The sequence below is a fragment of the Periplaneta americana genome, chromosome 1 (assembly GCF_040183065.1).
Source record: "Periplaneta americana isolate PAMFEO1 chromosome 1, P.americana_PAMFEO1_priV1, whole genome shotgun sequence".
Classification (NCBI taxonomy): domain Eukaryota; kingdom Metazoa; phylum Arthropoda; class Insecta; order Blattodea; family Blattidae; genus Periplaneta; species Periplaneta americana.
In genome coordinates, this window is record NC_091117.1 from 167,211,465 (window position 1) to 167,231,809 (window position 20,345).

The 20,345-nt window shown below is 37.9% G+C and overlaps 1 protein-coding gene across 2 annotated transcripts in view; it reads left to right on the forward strand.

Moving 5' to 3' along the window:
• Positions 1-19,730, forward strand: part of Lnpk (zinc-ribbon metal-binding protein lunapark) — a 60,566-nt gene extending 40,836 nt beyond the window's left edge. For both annotated transcript variants that reach the window (XM_069831523.1, XM_069831532.1), the window contains 3 exons: positions 612-761; positions 2,985-3,056; positions 17,521-19,730. In XM_069831523.1, coding sequence (XP_069687624.1) covers positions 612-761; positions 2,985-3,056; positions 17,521-17,663 — 365 coding nt within the window. In that variant the 3' untranslated portion in view covers positions 17,664-19,730. The remainder of the gene's footprint in view (positions 1-611; positions 762-2,984; positions 3,057-17,520) is intronic.
• Positions 19,731-20,345: the final 615 nt, after the last annotated feature.

The following is a 20,345-nucleotide window of genomic DNA, read 5'->3' on the forward strand; positions in this document are numbered from 1 at the left end:
GAAACGAATGATACTGCAAGCATCTGGTCGAAACTTCTTTGTTACAGTATGTTTTGCAGTTCTTTGTAGCGAAATGGCTGCAAACTATGAAAGTTAAAATTTAAGGAACTATTCTCATGCATTTCTCTTAGAATTTATAGAAATGTATAAATCTTTTCCATGTTTATGGAACATCATGTAAGTTAATCACGAACAAATTAATGCAGAACCATGGATAAATACTGTTTCTCAAGTGATAGGATTTCTCCATGGAAAATAATTGACTTCAGTGACCTCTTACGACTTCTTGGTGAACTACAAGTCTGGGAGGTAAGTCTTTGTTTCTATGGGACCCTTTATGAATGTTGTATAGAAAATGAAAAGCATTTTGAACATCTTTTATAAAAAAAAAAAAAAAGGCGTCATTGAACATGAAATTTTATTTTGCAAAGATATGTTTATGTTCCAGTTTATTAAAGCACTTTACATAACTAGCTTATAGATTACTAGTTATATAAAAGCACTGTATCCATTTTCGGTACTGTTTGTTTTGGCGCATACTACACCTTTTGCACATAGTGCACTTCTTTACTGAAAAATACTTTCCATTTTCACCCGTCATTTATTTTCAGCATTTCGCTGCTGTTACTGCTTCTATTGGAATCCAGCACGGAAGCAAAGGCCACAAGCTCCTAGACTTCCATCTGCAACCAGCAGATCAAGTGCCCTGTTGCCAGGACATACATCTGCATCAGAATTAGAAAGTGCCTCTGATTCAGAAGGTAAATGAATTAACATGAATCTTATCATAAGAGTAATCTTATCAGTTGAATCATCTGGGAAAATCCTGTGAGATTTGTTAGGCAGGTGTTCTTCCAATACTTCATTTTCGTACCATTCTAATTCCACTGTTGCTTCATGTTGTCTCTGAATTGTCTCTGTAATTATATATAATTTATTTCCAAGAAATAGTCTGCCCAGGCATCCTGGGTTGCCAAAAACACAGAATAACACACATATATGAATAATAACAATTACAGTAAAATAGATGAATCAAATTGAAATGTGAACTAGGAGCTTAAATTTAAGAAATAATAAATTTGTACATATATTGTAACAATCGGAACACCTCAAAATCTGTACTTCAGTGGCTGGTCATGATAACATCTTTAAAAAATATTGGAGTGCAAGAGGTCAAATGACTTTATTGTCAAACGCCTGGCATTAGAAAACAACAACAACATATTGTAACAATCACGCACTAACGGATAGAAATGGGGGGGGGGGGGATTATGATATTCCATATAAGTTATTTTTCAGAATCGCCACAGACCCTTTAATGCTAGAAGTAATTATTTTTGGAATGATGTCATGGATTCCAAATATTTTGATAGTGTTTGATAAAATGTAAAATAATTTATCAGTCATAATTGTGTTTAATACTACTTGTTCTTAGAGCAGTTTGTCTAACAAATTATATTCCAACACTTTTTGACATGTTCGAAAGTGAAGTTGCAGAAAAAGATTCTACGAGTCTATTATGTTCTGTATGTTTTCAACTATGAGTAAAGGGACTAATAAATTGGCTGTAGAAATGAGGAATGAAAATACAGGCAGTAACATTCATATTTTTAAGAATTTGTAACATTTTAAAAAGTGTTTAGTCTCATACCAGTAATGCAATTGGAACCTCTTCTTTCACTTTACATTTCTCTTAGGACAAAATTGCCTTTATATATCACCATGCACAGTTTGCATAGATAACAATATTCATTTATTCATTCAGTTTTCTGCCCAAGGGTAGGTCTTTCACTGCAAACCCAGCTTCCTCCAATCTTTCCTATTTTCTGCCTTCCTCTTTGTCTCCTCATATGATTCATAAATCTTAATGTCGTCTATCATCTGATATCTGCTTCTGTCCCAAACTCTTCTCCCATTCACCATTCCTTCCAGTGCATCCTTCAGTAGGCAGTTTCTTTAGATAACAATATATCATCGCAAAATTGTAGAGGAAATAAATATCTTAAATCAATTCGTGTCATTATTTTTTATTACAAATTAAATAATGAATCAGTTGTATGTTTATTATAACAGATATTAGACTGATCATAAAATTGCAGAATGCAATTCTGAATGGATAAATTGTGGAGAAAACATTTTGGGAAATAATTATGGTGCATTTAGACTGAAAAATTATCCTACTTCTTGTGTTGTAGTATTTCATTCATTGATTACTTTATTCAGAATCATGTTTTACAATCGTTTATAGTGATTTTTCTATCCCCATCCATAACCAAAATTCTGTGCTGTTTGGGTAAAGGGAGATAAGTCATAAAAATGAGTTTGTAGATAAATGAAAATTAAACTTGGAATCCTTACTGCAAATAATTTTCTACACTAATAAAGCACATCAACTGCTAGTATTCTTTTGATTTTTGCACACTCACTTGTATAATTTAAATTTGTATTCATCTGGGGAACAAAATTCCAGGTGCACAAAAAAAACGACATCCCCCTTTACCCGAACACCACAGAATTGATCTCATATGCACTATTTGTATTATTTTATGCTCTTGTTTCACAATAGATTTATGAATAGTCAATTGTCCGAAGACAAGTTTGAACCTCACAATTGACGAGGCATCACTCATGAGGCAACTAAGCCAGGAGATAATTGAGTAGAATGGCCAGTTCCTTTCCCCCTCCATTGCATACATTGCTGAATAGTTATATATTACACTAATCAGACTTCAGATGCATACGAACGATTGTTCTTCATCTGACACACATCAAGTGAGATGTACTGCCTGATTATAAATGTACGTATCAGGCAGAACCTCAATCAGAAGTATATGAATAGTTATTAATTAATAATTTATACGTAATTTGTTTACATAACCTTTTCCAATATCTTAGCTAACATTTATTGCATGGGCAGTTTCAATTGTTCCTGTTATGTTTCATAACCTAAAGTGTTGAATTAACTTGAAATGTCTTCATTTCAGAATCTGGTAGTGAACAGCAATCAGATTCTGAATCAACAACAAAGGAGGGTGGTGTAAAAATCTCAGAAGTTGGTAAGTTTTTGACTTGAAATTAAAAATAAAGTGCTTCTGCAGTTACATTATCTGTAATTAGCAGAACATTTTACGAATAATTATATTTTATAACTAGCCGTACCCGTGCGCTCCGCTGCACCCGTTAGAAATAAATATTGTGATTTTATTAGTAACAACAATGAGATTTATTCGTCACAACAATAATTCCTTTCTACAATTCACGTTAAACGCTCTCGTCAACAATTGGATCTTCACTCACACAGTATTCGTTATAGCACTCCACCGACGACAATGACAATTGACTTGGACTATTACGCACAACAATGAACTGTTAATCTTAACTAATATTTACAAAGCACTATTTACAAATCAGAACTATCAGTTCTCAGTTCACAGTTCTTCTATCTCAGTCACTCGAGTTCACAATATCTCGAACCACAGACCTGCAGAGACAGTTCACTGTACTCGAACTCGGGTCCCTCCAACTGCGGTCCACTGCACTCGAACTCAGGTCCCTCCAACTGCGGTCCACTGCACTCGAACTCAGGCCTTCGGATGCTGACGCAGATGCGGACGCACACTCGAGTCGAACTCCGGCTGGCTTGCTTGCTCTGGCTTTCTCACTGACTGAATAACTGAAAACTCTGAAGACTCTACAACAACAACTAGTTCGCTGGCGCCTGCTCTTTTATAGCAAAATCATAGTTGCGAGAACCTTCTACAGGTGTGTAGAGAATTATCTCAATATCTCTACATCGACATTTCTGGAAGGGCCGGGAAGGTCCGTTCCCCCTTCCCTTCGTAAGCAGCTGCGCGCGCGGACTCGTCGCGTGACGTAATACACCCTCTCTCGTCTCTCCACCGCGCGACGTCACCCAATGTTCCGTGGAGCCTGTGCGATCTGCTTTCTTGCGGGACGCTGGTCGTGAGTTCGATTCTCACGTCGCTGTCACATTGCCCCCTCCTTAGGGCTGCTCGTCCCGGGCAGTCCCTTGGTAGGCGGCTAATCGGTCCAGATGCACCACCATCATCTTCCCTCGAGGTTGTCGCTGGATCCGGTACACCACGTCGTTGATCCGGGTCACCACGCGGTATGGTCCATCCCAGGCACGCTGCAGCTTTGGTGATTTCCCTTTGGTCCTGGTAGGTCGATACAGCCACACCAGGTCGCCCTCCTGGAATCCTGCAGAGTTGGCTAATCTGTCGTAGCGCACCTTCATCCTGTCGCTGGCCATCTTGAGGTGCTCTCTGGCCAGTTGGTGAACTCCATTCAACTTCTCGGTGAGTTCTGCCACATAGTCAGTTGCTGGCTGGTCGGCGCTGGGTGGCGTGCCAAACAGCAGATCACAGGGCAGGCGCAGCTCTCTCCCGAAGACCATGTTTGCCGGTGTCATCCCTGTTGTATCGTGGACCGAAGCTCTGTAGGCCAAGAGGAACAGTGGGACTCTGGCATCCCAGTCTCGTTGATGGTTGGACACCACCTTCCGCAGATGCTCTTCCAAGGTTTTGATGTAGCGTTCCACCATACCATCGGACTGTGGGTGGAGGGGAGTGGTCCTGGTTTTATGCACCCCCAGACGCTCGAACAATTCTCCCATCAGGTTGGATTCGAAGTTGCGCCCCTGATCGCTATGCAATTCCCGGGGCACCCCGAATCGGCAGATGAAGTTGTCAAGCAGCGCGTCGGCCACCGTCGAAGCCTCTTGGTTGGGAATCGCGTACACCTCTGGCCATTTTGTGAAGTAATCCATGGCGACTAGCAGGTAGCGGTTCCCGCGATCCGTGACCGGGAACGGTCCAGCAACGTCGATGGCGATCCTCTCAAAAGGAGCTCCCACGTTGTACTGCTGCATGGCTCCCCTGCTGCGTGTCCTTGGTCCGCGACTGGCTGCACAGGTGTCGCATCTTCGGCACCATTGTTCCGTGTCGGTTCTCTGATGCAACCAATAGAACCTCTGCCTTAACTTGTCCAGCGTCCTGTTGGCTCCCAGGTGGCCTCCAGTCACTCCAGCATGAGTCTCCTCCAGCACTTCCTTCACCTTGCTCCTGGGCAGGACAAGTTGTTCTATGCGGGTCCTTCCATCGGCCGACTCCCAAATCCTCTTCAGGATACCGTCCTTGACAGTGAAGGATTCCCACTGGGCCCAGTAGCTCTTGTAAGTGGTGCTACGGTTGGCGATATCGGCCCATACTGGTCTCTGGCCGGACTCCACATCACGCAGTAGCTGTCCAATGTTTGGGTCCTCCAGCTGCTCCCTCCTTATGGCGGCGTTATCCCATCCTGGGCTCGGCTGGGCGGCAATTGCTCTTACTGCGTGGGCGCCATCCCGCTCTTCTACTTTCAGGCAGTGTTTGCAGCCATCCGGGCACGGACGTCGTGACAGGGCATCAGCGTTGGAATGTTTCTTCCCTTGTCGGTGTTCAGAGGTGAAGTTGTACTCCTGCAGACGTTGAACCCAACGGGCGGTCTGCCCCTCCAGATTCTTGAAGCCCAATAGCCAGGTGAGTGCAGAATGGTCTGTCCTCAGATGGAATTCCTGGCCATACAAATATTTGTGGAAGTGCTTCAGGGCTTCCACAATGGCAAGAAGTTCTCTACGCGTCACACAGTAGTTTCTCTCAGCCTTGGATAGTGTTCGGCTGAAGTAGGCAATCACCCTCTCTTGCCCGTCCTGTTCCTGAGAGAGTACTCCGCCGATGCCTACGTTGCTAGCGTCCGTGTCGAGCGTGAACTTCCTTCCAGGGATGGGATATCCCAGTACAGGAGCAGTGCAGAGCGCCTCTTTCAGCGACTGGAAGGATGACTCCGCCTCGTCTGTCCACTGGAATTGTCGTTTCTCCTCGGTCAGCTGGGTTAGAGGCTTAGCGATGTTGGCGTACCCAGCTACGAACCTTCTGTAATAAGTGCAGAGGCCGAGAAAGCGGCGCAGCTCCTGCTTGTCCCTCGGTCTCGGCCATCCTCTGACGGCTTGTAGCTTCTCCGGGTCCGTGGCCACTCCGTTGGTCCCTACTACGTGTCCCAAGTAGTTGACCTTCTTCTGGAATAGATGACATTTCTTCGGGTTCAACTTCAGTCTGGCTTGTCGCAGTCTCTCGAAAACTTTCCTCAGGTTCAACAGCTGTTCGCCGAAAGTCTTGCCCACCACGATGACGTCATCAAGGTACAGCAAACAGGTGTCGTATGTCAGGCCTCTCATTACGGACTCCATTAGTCTCTGGAATGTAGCCGGGGCGTTGCAGAGGCCGAACGGCATAACGGTGAACTGCCATAGTCCCTGGCCTGTAGAGAATGCCGTTTTCTCCTTATCCTCCGGATGTAGCGCCACCTGCCAGTATCCTGACTTGAGATCCAACGTCGAGAACCACTCTGCTCCGGCCAGGGTGTCCAAGGTGTCGTCAATTCGTGGAAGGGGAAAGCAGTCCTTCTTGGTGACGTCATTCAGTCTTCTGTAGTCCACGCAGAAGCGCAGGTCCCCATTCTTCTTCTTCACCAGCACCACAGGTGATGACCAAGGGCTGTCGGATTCCTCGATGACCCCTCTTGCTTTCATGCCCTCCAGTTGGCTGTCAATCTCCCTCTGTTTAGCTAGAGGGACGCGTCGAGGAGGTTGTCTGATTGGGCGAGCATTTCCGGTGTCGATGCGGTGATGAACTTTCTCCGTTCTCCCGTAGTCATTTTCAGACAGACTGAACACGTCCTGAAATTCTGTCAGTAGATCGTGGACTTGTCTTCTTTCTCTTTTGCTTAAATTCGCCGGCAATTCTCGAGCCAGCTCTTTCAGTGATGGGTCTAGATCTGGATGTGGTCGGTGACACTCCTTGTTTTCTGCCAGCGACGTCACAGACACCACCGGCTCGACGCTACCTAGTACAGTTCCACTAGGCACCTCCTTGTCCCGATTGGTGACATTCAGGACCCTCACCGGTACCACCTTCTGATTCGGGAGTAGGGATCTGGCCACATAAACCCCATCTATCGGAGTTGTTTGCGAATCGAGGAGCAGGTTTCTCTTAGGTTGTCCGTCCAGTCTTGCCGTCACCACCATCTCGCAGCCTGCCGGGATTGTCACATGATTCTCCAGGGTGAGTCTGCCGGCCATGGGTTGGTCTTCGACGTCCCTCAGGAACACTTCATCCTGACCAAAACGCAGGATACGGCGCCTGACGTCCACCGTGGCATCGAAGATCCGCATGGCGTCGAGTCCCAGGATGACGTCTTCAGTGATGTTGGCGACGAACACCCACATCTCCAGTCTCCTCTTTCCCAATGTCAGATCCAGGAAAACCTCCTTTTGGATGGGCAGGTTCTCGCCTGAGGCAGTACGTAGCTCATACCGGCGCAGCGGCGTCCTCTCAGGTAGTCCACGCACGACTTCCGGTCTGGCGATAGTGAGCGACGCCCCGGTGTCTACCAGTACTCTGCATGGGCAGCCTCTTATCCATCCGTCAGCAATCAGCCCATCGTCGCATCTTCTGTTAACCGTCTTCAAGATCAGCCGAGGGGATGGTGATGACGGCGCCGACGTGCCCCTCGTCGCATCGGCCCCTTTTAGTTTTCCTGTTTGTGACCAGATCGGTCACAGTCCCTCCTCAGGTGTCCAGGCTCGCCGCAGGACCAGCAGGTGGGCACTCCTCGTCTTCGTCGCTCGGGTGATTTCGGTTGACGTTCCTCGACGTCGGCCGCCGCGACGCTCCTAATCCGGTGCGATGCCGAGACGTTCGCCGTCAACTTGGCTGCCTCCATCCTGAGGGCCGCCGCCAGAGCTGCATTGATGGTGCGATGCTCTGCCAGGAGTAGCTGTTGCTTTATTTCCGGGTCTCGAACTCCGCTGCCGAAGGTGTAGGCCGCCTCTCCAGCGATGAAGTCATTAGGTAGGCCCCTGAGCGCCTTATGGGCCAGTTGTTCCACCGCCATCGCGAATTCTTGCAGGGACTCGCCTGACTGTTGGACCCTCGTTTTTAGTTGGGTCCTAAATGCTGCAGCAAGTTGATGGTCACCATAACGTCCCTCCAGGGCCGCCATTATCTCAGCGGCTGTCCCATCTTCTGGAACGCTGTGAAGAATCTCCGACGCCTGTCCTTGAAGCGCGGTCAGCAGCTGAGTAGTCTTCTCCGCTGGGGTCCACCCATTATGTGCTGCGGTGGCCTCGAACTGGCGACGGAATATCGCCCAAGACGTCGTACCGTCGAACTTCGGCGTCTTGACGTTGTGATGTCTGGCTGAAGGCGATGGTTCCACAGGGCCACTATATGGAGTCCTCAACTCTGTGGCCGCTTCTTGCATGGCACGTCGAACCTCCTCGGCAACTATCTGTTTATGTTCTTTAGCCTGGCGATCCACCAACGCGAGGATGTGCTTGTTTTCTTCAGCATGTCGGTCCATCAACGTGAGTATGTGCTTGTTTTCCTCGGCGTGTTTGTCCATCACCTCACTCGTCTTGTCCAGCAACTCGCTCGTCTGCTCTTGACGACGCTCGAGATCGCGGATTTTGCCGTCGAAATGGTCTACCTCTTGTCTCAATTCGGTTACTGTCTCGTTTATAGTTGTAAAATTCTTGTTTAGGTTGTCAAGATCGGCTTTGAGTTCGTCTTTCACGATGGCGACAATTCCATCTACGTGGGCTGAAACGCTTTCAATTTGCGTAGTGACGTCATCTTTTACTCCGCTGATGTCGCCTTTCACTCCGCTGATGTCGCCTTTCACTCCGCTTATGTCACTTTTCATCTCTGTTTTCACATCACTTATGTCACTTTTCATCTCCGTTTTAACATCACTTATGTCGTTCTTAACCTCACTGATGTGCCTGTTCATGTTATCTTTTACTTCACTGATATCGTTCTTCATTTCTGCTTTTACTGCACTTATGTCGTTTTTCATTTCAGCTTTCATTTCCGCGATGGCTTGCAGGATTTGCTGTAGGTTCTCCATTATCGATAATATCCCGGTTCTGACACCAGTGTAAATTTTATTAGTAACAACAATGAGATTTATTCGTCACAACAATAATTCCTTTCTACAATTCACGTTAAACGCTCTCGTCAACAATTGGATCTTCACTCACACAGTATTCGTTATAGCACTCCACCGACGACAATGACAATTGACTTGGACTATTACGCACAACAATGAACTGTTAATCTTAACTAATATTTACAAAGCACTATTTACAAATCAGAACTATCAGTTCTCAGTTCACAGTTCTTCTATCTCAGTCACTCGAGTTCACAATATCTCGAACCACAGACCTGCAGAGACAGTTCACTGTACTCGAACTCGGGTCCCTCCAACTGCGGTCCACTGCACTCGAACTCAGGTCCCTCCAACTGCGGTCCACTGCACTCGAACTCAGGCCTTCGGATGCTGACGCAGATGCGGACGCACACTCGAGTCGAACTCCGGCTGGCTTGCTTGCTCTGGCTTTCTCACTGACTGAATAACTGAAAACTCTGAAGACTCTACAACAACAACTAGTTCGCTGGCGCCTGCTCTTTTATAGCAAAATCATAGTTGCGAGAACCTTCTACAGGTGTGTAGAGAATTATCTCAATATCTCTACATCGACATTTCTGGAAGGGCCGGGAAGGTCCGTTCCCCCTTCCCTTCGTAAGCAGCTGCGCGCGCGGACTCGTCGCGTGACGTAATACACCCTCTCTCGTCTCTCCACCGCGCGACGTCACCCAATGTTCCGTGGAGCCTGTGCGATCTGCTTTCTTGCGGGACGCTGGTCGTGAGTTCGATTCTCACGTCGCTGTCACAATATAAAGTAATTACATAATTAAAATAGGACATTTGATCCAGGGAACATTCGTGTTTGATAGAAGGATAAATCGTTTAATATGTTACTTAATTTAAATTGTATTCAAATAATTAAAATGCGATCATTTTGGTCCAGAGACACTCATTTGGTGCAATGACAATTCCTTTAACATGTTTCTTAAGTTTTATTACATGCAACCATAGTTTAATGAAGATTGATATCATTTAGATTTAATGTGTATATTTTATTTTACTTGTTATAGGTTTCCATTGAATTATGCTAATAACTTAATTTTAACCCTTGTTTTCTACATTCAGTAAATGGCGCTTGGCCCACTATGGTTCTGAACCCTTCAAATAACTTAAATAATATTATATAATATTACATATTATATTATATTATATTATATTATATTATATTATAAGTTACTGTAATAACAGTATAGCATTATGTCCATCTAGAGAAACTACACTTTCCAGTGGTGAAATAATAATTAATTATACAAATCGGTTAATTTAGCTTCCGATATTACTTCATACAAACACAGAAACATTCTCTGTAGGCTATCTTTCATAGTTTTCTATTGTTGCTGTCCAAGGCCCCTTATAGACGAAGTCATTTGTTTTTTTAATTCATTACACGGCCTTAGATGGCAGTTATTTAAATTTTAAAACTCATTTATCTCATTAAATATCAGTCCTATCAAAATTTTTCAAGGAATAAAACTTATCGCAAATTATTTTTAAAGAAACTTTTGTTATGTAACATTTTTCACAAAAATCAATAATAAGCGAGATATTTCGATTTATTTAATTCAGGCCCCCTTATAACCCCCCCCCTTTTAAATAATGTATTTTGAATGCCATATAGCCTAAAATCTAAGTTACAACTAACTTAATTTATATTCCAATTTTCATCGAAATCTGTTCAGTCATTATCGCGTGAAAAGGTAACAAACATACAGACAGACATACATACAAACAAAAATTTCAAAAAAGCGATTTTCGGTTTCAGGGTGGTTAATTATATATGTAGGACCAATTATTTTTGGAAAATCGAAAATTACCAGAAACATTTCGGCTACAGATTTATTATTAGTATAGATTAATTTCCTAACAACAGGAAATATTGTCCCTCTCACTGGGAGAATATCAATTACGTGCTAGTTTGCTAGTTACTGCAAACAAGCTTTTGAGAATGGAGGTGTGAGTGTATTTCTCAGACCTGACCGTAATTTTAAAAATATGAATCTTTCACGTTTTTGCAGAGACAAAGATTTGTAAATTTGTGCTGTTGAATTAAAAACTGATACACATAATTTCATTATGATATGTCTATATAGAATGCCATCTGAAGACTATGAAAATTGTATTCATTTATTGGAAAAGGCACTGGAATACTTGCAGAAACTGAAACGTGAATGCATTATTTGCGGAGACATCAATGTCGATTATCTAACAGAAAGCAATAGGAAAGATCAACTAAATTCATTGCTAGTATCTTTCAATTTAATTTCCACAGTAAACTCTCTGATGATAATACAAGGGGATTCAGCTGCTGCGATAGACAACATATTTATTCGAAAGGAAAAATAGGTATATCTCAAATTATCCCATAATTAATAGTCTTTTGGATCATGATGCTCAACTCGTAAATATAAATATTAATACAGATATCAAAAAAATCAACTAAAGTGTGATTCAGAACCATAAATGAGAAACCATTAAATAATTTTGAAACAAATTTTAAAAATGAAACATGGGAATGAGTATACAGGATAGAAGTGAAATAACCCTGCAGATTTTCAGAGCAAATAGCTCATGTCGTATGTAACAAAAAAGTGTAATACCATATTGATGGAAACTCCATGGTCGCCTCCCACCCAAGTGTTTAACACCCTCGTATTCGGTAACTATTCCGAATAGGATCATGGTTTTTGTCTGTATCTTTAGAAAATCTAATAAACAATCATTTATCCCTTTGGCATATTTCAATAGCATGGACGGTTTTCGTGTAAATTTAATTTAAAAACCACTCATTTGAAGCCACTGATCGATGTGACCAGCTTGCAACATTGTAGCCAAAAAGGGAGATGGGAAGTAGTTCATTTAGGCAGACAGATCTGAGTTCGTTGACCTCTTACATCTGTATATGAGAAGAATGCAAGATTGCTGAAACTTCCAACTCATTTTTTTAATTAACTGCATTTAATCACAAAACATAATACAGGTTTTCTATTCATTTAAGTGTACCTTCTCATCCCTTTCAACCTCCAGGGTTATTTCACTTCCACCCTGTATAGTCAAAATTATAAGACCAGTAAATTCAACGAGTTTCATAAAACATTTCTAAATATTTTTAATTCAGTTTTCCTATAAGTGTAAAAATTTCAAGAATATCCAACAATAGATGGATTACATAAGGTGTTAAAAATCCATGCAAAACCAAGATACTATTATATATACAGAGTAGAAATAATGACACAAACTTAAAACAACACTATAAAAATTATTCAAAAATATTATACAACGTGATTCAAAAAGCTAAAGAATTACAGTATAATACAATAGTACATAATCTGATAATAAAATCAAAACAACTTGGAATATAATTAAAAAAGAAAGTGGGCGATCAAAAAGTAAAGAAAAAGACAATACCCTTGTATCTAACAATACAAAAACATCAGACCTAAATGAAATTGCAAATATATTTAACAAATATTTTGTTTCAATAACTGATAACTGTAACATACCCCAAGATAATGTTACTAACAGTTTAGAACCTGTAACATAATATTTTCCAACAAAATTTTCAAATATTCACATATTTCCGACAAACAAGATATAATTGCAATTATTAAAAATCTGAAGTCAAAAAAACTCCTCAGAGAATGATGAAATAACAAGTAAAATGAATTCACATTCGATAATGAGTTGGAATCATATTCTGGAGGAAATTCTACAAATAGTAATAGTATATTCCTACTACAGAAAAGAGTAATTAGAATAATAGTAGATGCCAAATCTAGGGAATTGTGTAGGACCATTTTAAAAAACTACAAATAATCCCCATGGCTTGTCAGTATATTTTTTCATGAATAAACTTCCTCATATAATCATGAAAACTTTGTAACTAATTCAACAATTCATAGTATAAATAGTCATCAAAAAAATTACTTTCATATTTCATCAGCAAGTGTATCGTGCTATCAAAAAAGAGTCCGTTATATGGCTTTAAAAAATTTTAATAGCCTTCCTATGGATATAAAGAAATCTCATTCAAAACATAAGATTATTTAGGGCCAAATTAAAGAAGTACCTTCAAGATTATTTAGGGCCAAATTAAAGAAGTACCTTCTCACTCCTTCTATTCGGTAGGTGAATTTATGACAGTCAACATGCTGCATGAATATTTTTGTCTTATATTAAGTATTGATACTAACCCCATGTGTTGTACTAGTATATTGTAAAACCCTTCTGTATATACAGTAAAACTTCATTTATACGTTTCTCACACTTATATGCTTTTTTTTTTTTTTTTTTTTTTTTTTTTTTTTTTTTTTTTTTTTTTTTTTTTTTTCTCCTGAAGTCCTAGCAAAATGCCTATATTTTCCATGTTCATTTATTTCAGTTATATTTTTTTGGTTCATACTTTTTTTTTCACTTATACCATCGTATTTTAAACCCCATGAGGCACAAAACTTCATTTTATGTGTTCTAATTAAATTTTGCTCGAAATTAAGTTTGCTGTGAAAATGTAAGAACTCAAAATATCGTATTTATGACATGGAATATAATATGCACACGTATTTTTTTAATCCTAAAATCCAGAAAAAAAACTGGCAAATATAATACCCACCTCTGCTAAAAACTGCTCAAGATTAAAATTATATTATCAAGACAGGTTATGAAGGCACTCACTTACCTCTAGCTATACATCACATTCATCTTCATATGCAGTATCAGTACTGGAACTTCCGGTCAACAGGTCTGGGTTGGTATCAGAACATTGATTGACTCTTTCATCAGTAATTAATTATTGGTAAACTCTTTTGGTTGGTTTAATTAATGGCACACAATTGTTGAGAGATGTATTCATAAGATCTCACAATAAAAGAAAAAAATGTTATTAAGTCATTCTAATAGTTAAGAATATTATTCTTATTAGTGATTACTGTCAAAAATAAACAAGAAATTATGCACGAAAAGTGCGCAGAAGATGAGAAAACACGAACTCGCAGTGGCCATTTCTGTCTGTTGTTTCCCATCAATCTCGTAACATAAATAGAGCATTAATGTTAATTTGTTCGAGTCTGTTTGAGTGCGAATGTAATATGCACCCCAGTTTTCAAGATGATATTGCATATTAATCACGTAAATACAATACAGTATGTAATTCATTGTTAAGATGTGGCTTTGAAATTTCTGGAAATTCGAAGCTGCCAATTCTTGTCTCCGCACGTGGCAGCCAGGGTGCGAATTAACAGGGGAGATGCCTCCTCCCTGTTGCAAAGTTATCCCCCTCTCATAAATTCATATTAACATCCCTGCCAGGGATAACTTATGTCCCCCTACAAAATGTAATTGTTTTAATACGAGTATGCTTTATAAAGTTCAGTATAAAGTAAGCAAATAAAATAGTACTGATGTATTATCATCACCTGCAAGCTGACAACAATCAATAACTTAGGAATTACACATCTTATCTTATCTTACCTAATCTTAAGTCTGCTCATGAATATAATTATTATTATAATCAAGATGCAAGACAAGCAACTCAGTGAGACCAAGTGAATGAGGATGATGATAATTTTATGTATGGTATTCTCTATCTAGGATTCTATCACCCCCCCTCCCTCATCAGAAATCTTAATTCGCAATACAATGTGCTTCAATGTTTGTGTAAAGTTGTGTACTGAACTTGAATTGGGATATATTAATTTAATTATTGTTTTGCCCACAAATTTTAATCTCTTGATGAATTAGCCTTTCAATTGAAAGTTTTAAATCTAAACAAAAAGCATACATTATAGAAAATTAAAAAAGTTAATAACAATAATAATAATAATTATTATTATTATTATTATTATTATTATTATTATTATTATATTTATTTTTATTTATTTTATTATAACATTAATGTGCTGGTCAACAGCCATTGACCAATAATAGCCCAGCACAAGGGATACAATAATAATACAGAATTAAAATTTGAGTACAATTAAATGTTTACAATAATAATAATAATAATAATAATAATAATAATAATACAAATTTTAAAATAAGTTAAAATTATAATGTTAATTATGGATGCATAAAAAAATAAAAAAAAAACCATCTTAAACGAATAATTTTTCTCTAATCTATGACATATATTATACTAAGAGAATACTGGAGATGATACAATGAAAATTAAGTATAATTTTTAAAAGAATACGTAAATGATAAGTCATTGCCAAGAGCAAACTAAGTCTATACATTGAAAGGATCGAACTGGCAGTCGTACATGTTGGCATTTTTAATGCAGCTGGAGGAGACTGGTGAAAGAAATTTTGAATTTCTATTATAGAGAAGTTTGTGAACTGGCATATCTTTTGTCGGGATACATAAGTTAATATTGTTTAAGACTGAATCACAAATATTTCACCTTTGAGGATGTTACAAAAGAAAGATAATTGAACTCATGGCATCTAGCATATAGGTTTCAACAATAAAATTGAAGTATTAGCATTTTATCTCATAACTATATCCAGAATTAATGGGTAGAAATCTGAAGGAACATAAAGATATAAATTTTCTTTGTATATTTTCTAATTTAGCCAAATCAGTAGTTGTAATTGAGTCCCAAACTACAGATGCATATTCGAGTTTCGATCACACCAATGTATAGTAGAGCATTAAAGGAGAATCGGGCGTGAAAAAAGAATAAGCTATTGACTGCATTATTCCCAACGTTCTGATTGCGTGACTGTGAATGTAATCAACTGACTTTGAAAATACAGTTTACTGTCAATGAATATTTCCCAATCTTCTGTTCTGTTTATTAGAACATTATTTAGATAATAATTAAATTTCATTGGAGTTTTTCTAGAAAAGATTATTTTATTACATTAGTTTTGGAGACGTTAATTTTCATACTATTGTCTTCCGACCATTTTGAACTGAGTTATTCATCTTGAAGGGATTGACAGTCAGCACTACTTTTGATTGTACGGAAAATTTTTAAATTGTCGGCCAATGATAGACAGTCAGAACTTTTTCTTTTACATGTGTCATGTATGAATAGGAGAGGTCCTAAAGTAGAGCCCTGTGGGACTCCACAATTTTTGTTATAAGGATCAGAGTGTTTATTAAACAGTTTTACACACGATTGTCTATTACTTAAATAATTTTCGAACCAGTTTACGAGGCTTACAGAAAGGCCAATATTTCCTAACTTATGAAGTAGGATATAGTGCGGAACTACATTGAAAGCTTTACTGGAATCGAAATATATAGAATCAGTCTGTCCCTGCATTTCAATTACTGGTACCCCGAAAAGTGAAGTGAAGTGAAGTGGGTGGGCATTAGATACACAATTACTGGTACAATTTGATTTAGAAAAGTGACCAGTGTCTGTGAATAATGATTTAAAATTTTTATTGAAACGTTATGTAGGATTGAGATAGGTCTTAGTTTCTAACATCATTTCTTTTTCCAGTTTTAAATATAGGAATAATTGCAGCTTGTTTCCATAGTGAGGGAAATTCACCATTTTTCATATTAGAATTAAATATATGGGCTAACAGAGAGATAAATATATCAGAGCAGCATCCTTTAATTATAAAATTTGGAATACCGTCTGTGCCACTTGTTTTAGTTAGTTTCAATTTTTTAATTGCTTTACGAACATCATCATGTGTTACTTTAGGTGTAGGTAATGAGTCTGTTATATTCGTAATAAAGCTTTCATATGATTGTGTTTAGTGTGAACAGATTTGAAGTGATCAGCAAAAGCAATGAGAATGTCTTCTTGATCTGTAATGTGTTCATCATTAAGAATTAGTTATGAGGAATAATTATATTATAATCTGTCTTCTGATATGATTCAACATATTTCCAAAATGTTTTAGGTTCCATTTTAAGATTTCCATTAATATTTTGAAATCATGTTAATTTATCCGATTTAATTTTAGATTTAAAAAGTTTTCTATAATGGAAAATAATATAAAGGCCTATCTTTTGAAATATCTGACTGTTAAATGTACCATGCTTACTCACTTATTGTGTAGAAGAAATTACAAATTTATTTGTTGGTAGATGGAAATACATCAAGTACCCTTATGTGTAGCTGCATGATAAAGCCTTAAACAGCAATATCATAAATCAGTGAGATACCATAATCAATAGCAGTACTGTAAGCACTTCAGTCCACTGACATTTCCTAGATCCAATGTTAATAGGGTCTGTAATTTGAAGCAATAAATGTTCATATGATATCCACAGGTAAAGAAAGTAATTTATTTGAAGCAGTTGGTGGAGATGAATATTATATAAAAGTTTTATGGATGCTGGCTGCATTCAGAGGTAACCATTGAAATTAGAGAGTATTTAATATATGGTTTTGTGGGAAATTAAATCTGTTCCAAGCTATTTACTGAGGTAACTGCTGATTAAAGGTAGCTGTTTCAGCACTTTTACTGTCTAGTTGATATTGTGTGTATTTGCGCATTTTTTAATTTGTAGACACCAATGAATGTGATCTGGAGGACTCAGCAGAGCCTGGAGAACAACAAGATAACAAAGGAGAAGCAGATAAAAGTCCAGTGGAGAGTAAAATTTCTAGTTCAGAGAAGGAAGAAATGGTTGAGGCAAAGTTCGATTCCTGATTATTATATAATTAAGAACATTACATTGGTATTTCAGAGGTTTGTTTAGCTAGACATTTGGAATTTAAGTGATCCTAAATATTTATGTTGGTGTGTCCTTTACAACATGTAATTTCCCCATCTTTCTACCAGGAATATGTGAATAAAATCACAGTTGAAACTGACAAATTGGATATTTATGATGGTTAATAAGGAGGTCAAATATTTCATCTGAATATACAGTGTGGAGAAACTTATAAATCATTCTTCAAATTATTTTATGTACATTACAGTTCCCACGGATACCAATCAGTTATGTTATGCAGAATCAAAGTTTTTTTTTTTTTTATTTAAAAGCTAATTTAGTTCGAAAAATTATCTAGAAAAAATGTAACATTTTTATAAAATAGTTACATTGTGCTATTATACATGTTTCATTTTAATTCAAATTTAAAATGCTGAAAAATACACATATACAAGATTTTAGGTCATTTGATTCCATTTGTCTAATGAGTGAGGACTTTGTATTTGTTTTTTTCAGTTGCGTGGTGGTTAAGTAGATAATATTTGTTGTAAATGTGGCACAGAATTGTGATTAAAGGATAGGAATTTTGCTTCAAAGACTTCTTGCTCAGATATGGTAGGAGTGATCAATCTTCTCCATTTTTGTGATTGCTAATACCATATTAGCATAAAATAATTGATAGCATTTAAATGTTTTGTTCCATAAGAGTTTTCGCCTTTCGAAGTAGCTCCCTCTCCCCCTCCCTCTGTTTCTCTCTCTCTGTTTACGAAAAGTAAAATCTATTTTTCCTCTTTAGTTTCTTCCCATAACATCGTGTACACATTTTTTTATCTATGTTGATCATTTAAGATACATTCAAAGATAGTCACTAGGTCTTGTTTAAAATAAATTTATGTTCAAATTATTCAAATGTGTGTTGAATAGTCTGATGAGATAGTGATTAACTTCTCTGAACACCTCACCTTAGTTTCTTCACATAGCAGTCTTGTAAGTAAATTGCAAATAATTAATGTGTACCAAGTTTACTCAATGTTTAAGTGCTTAAATGTTCCTAGTTTGTGAACCATAATTCTCTTCTGTTCTCTTCCTGCTAAGAGATCAGTTGCAGAGTTGAAAAATCAAGATTGTATGCTGATTTAGTTTCAAAATTAAGAAAAAGTTGTTATATTCTTTACTTGCGAACAGTAATTGCTATATAGAATTTGATGAAAAATGGAGTATCTTGCTAATTTGTTGTAATTTCATTAACTATTTGAATCATTGCGACCTTTTAGTTGTAGAAATATTACAAATTATTCAGTCTAATCATAGCTACACTGCCAATGCCATTTACATAAGTAGAATAAAATGGAGAAGAATTGATTATCACTCACATGAAGTTCTTACATAGATCAGTATGAAGTCACATTATGTGTAAATTTTATTTATTTATGAAGGTTTAAGTACTGTTGTATTGTTAAATTATGTAATTATCTTCTTTCTTTTCTACGTGCGTATTTCAGTGATCTGAATTTAGTGTGATTGTTATTGGGAATGTTTGCGTGGTAGTATATAGATTCTGTGATTGTCAATTTTTAAGTAATTTTGTAGGTTGCAAAATTTTGAAATATTTTTACGTAACTTATTTTTGAATATCTTATCTTGCAAGCAAATAATGACAATTAGGAAACTTTATTGCTTTACTTCGTCTTAATTTCCTCCATCCTCCCCAGGGCTTAATATAATGTAGTATTTATAAATGCTAGTAATGTTGAAAGTATGTTTAATATATTATGATACCATACGTGCCTTTATTTAAAATATTAAATTGGCTGCAAGACCTGCATAACTTACATTTTATATGAAATTTTAAGAAAAGCATTGTGAATTTACCTTTCGAGTTTCATAAAGTAAAAGCATCTTTACCTCAGTATAGAGGACAGTACAGTATATTACTGTTGATTCATTGGTTGATTCACAATGCATTCTTCACCATTACAGCCACTAATGCAAACTTCAGGTTATTTTATCCTTCTATAAAAATGGCAATTGAAGTACGTATAAATAAATAATTCAAATCATGATTCGAGTTCTTTCCTTTTTGTTTATACATTCTATGTAATATATATTTTTGTGCAAATGATCTCCTGGAGATGAGTGGTTTCTCGAAAAACTTCCTTTTTTCCTAGTCTTCATAACATTTTTTCAATAATTTACATTTACAGAACCATTGCAAGATGGAGGGCATAAAGGTCATAATATCATAGCGCTGGATGTGATGGCCAGAGATTTTTGAGAATTCAATTTTGTTGGAATAAAAATGCCCTTTTCTCAGAAGTAATATTTTTGACTTCATGTGTATGCTTGTAAACTGATGATATAATTGTTAGTCGTATGACTTACAATTATGTGAACAAAATAAAATCATTTGATGACCCATTGGACAGTAACTTATATATATATATGTATTTTGCACTGAAAGGAATGCCTCTTCTTTATTTCCATGGAAATTACAACAGATACTGGGAGCACAATAACACTGTTGAAGAAAATAAGTTGTCACTTTGCATTACTATTATTTACCTGGGAATGTTTGTTGAGTTTCCTATTTAAAGCTATGTGTCAGTTACCATGGACAGCATCAAATTCGTCAATTGGGTCCTCCTCCTGCTCTGCAACAAGGACTGCGAGATTGCTGA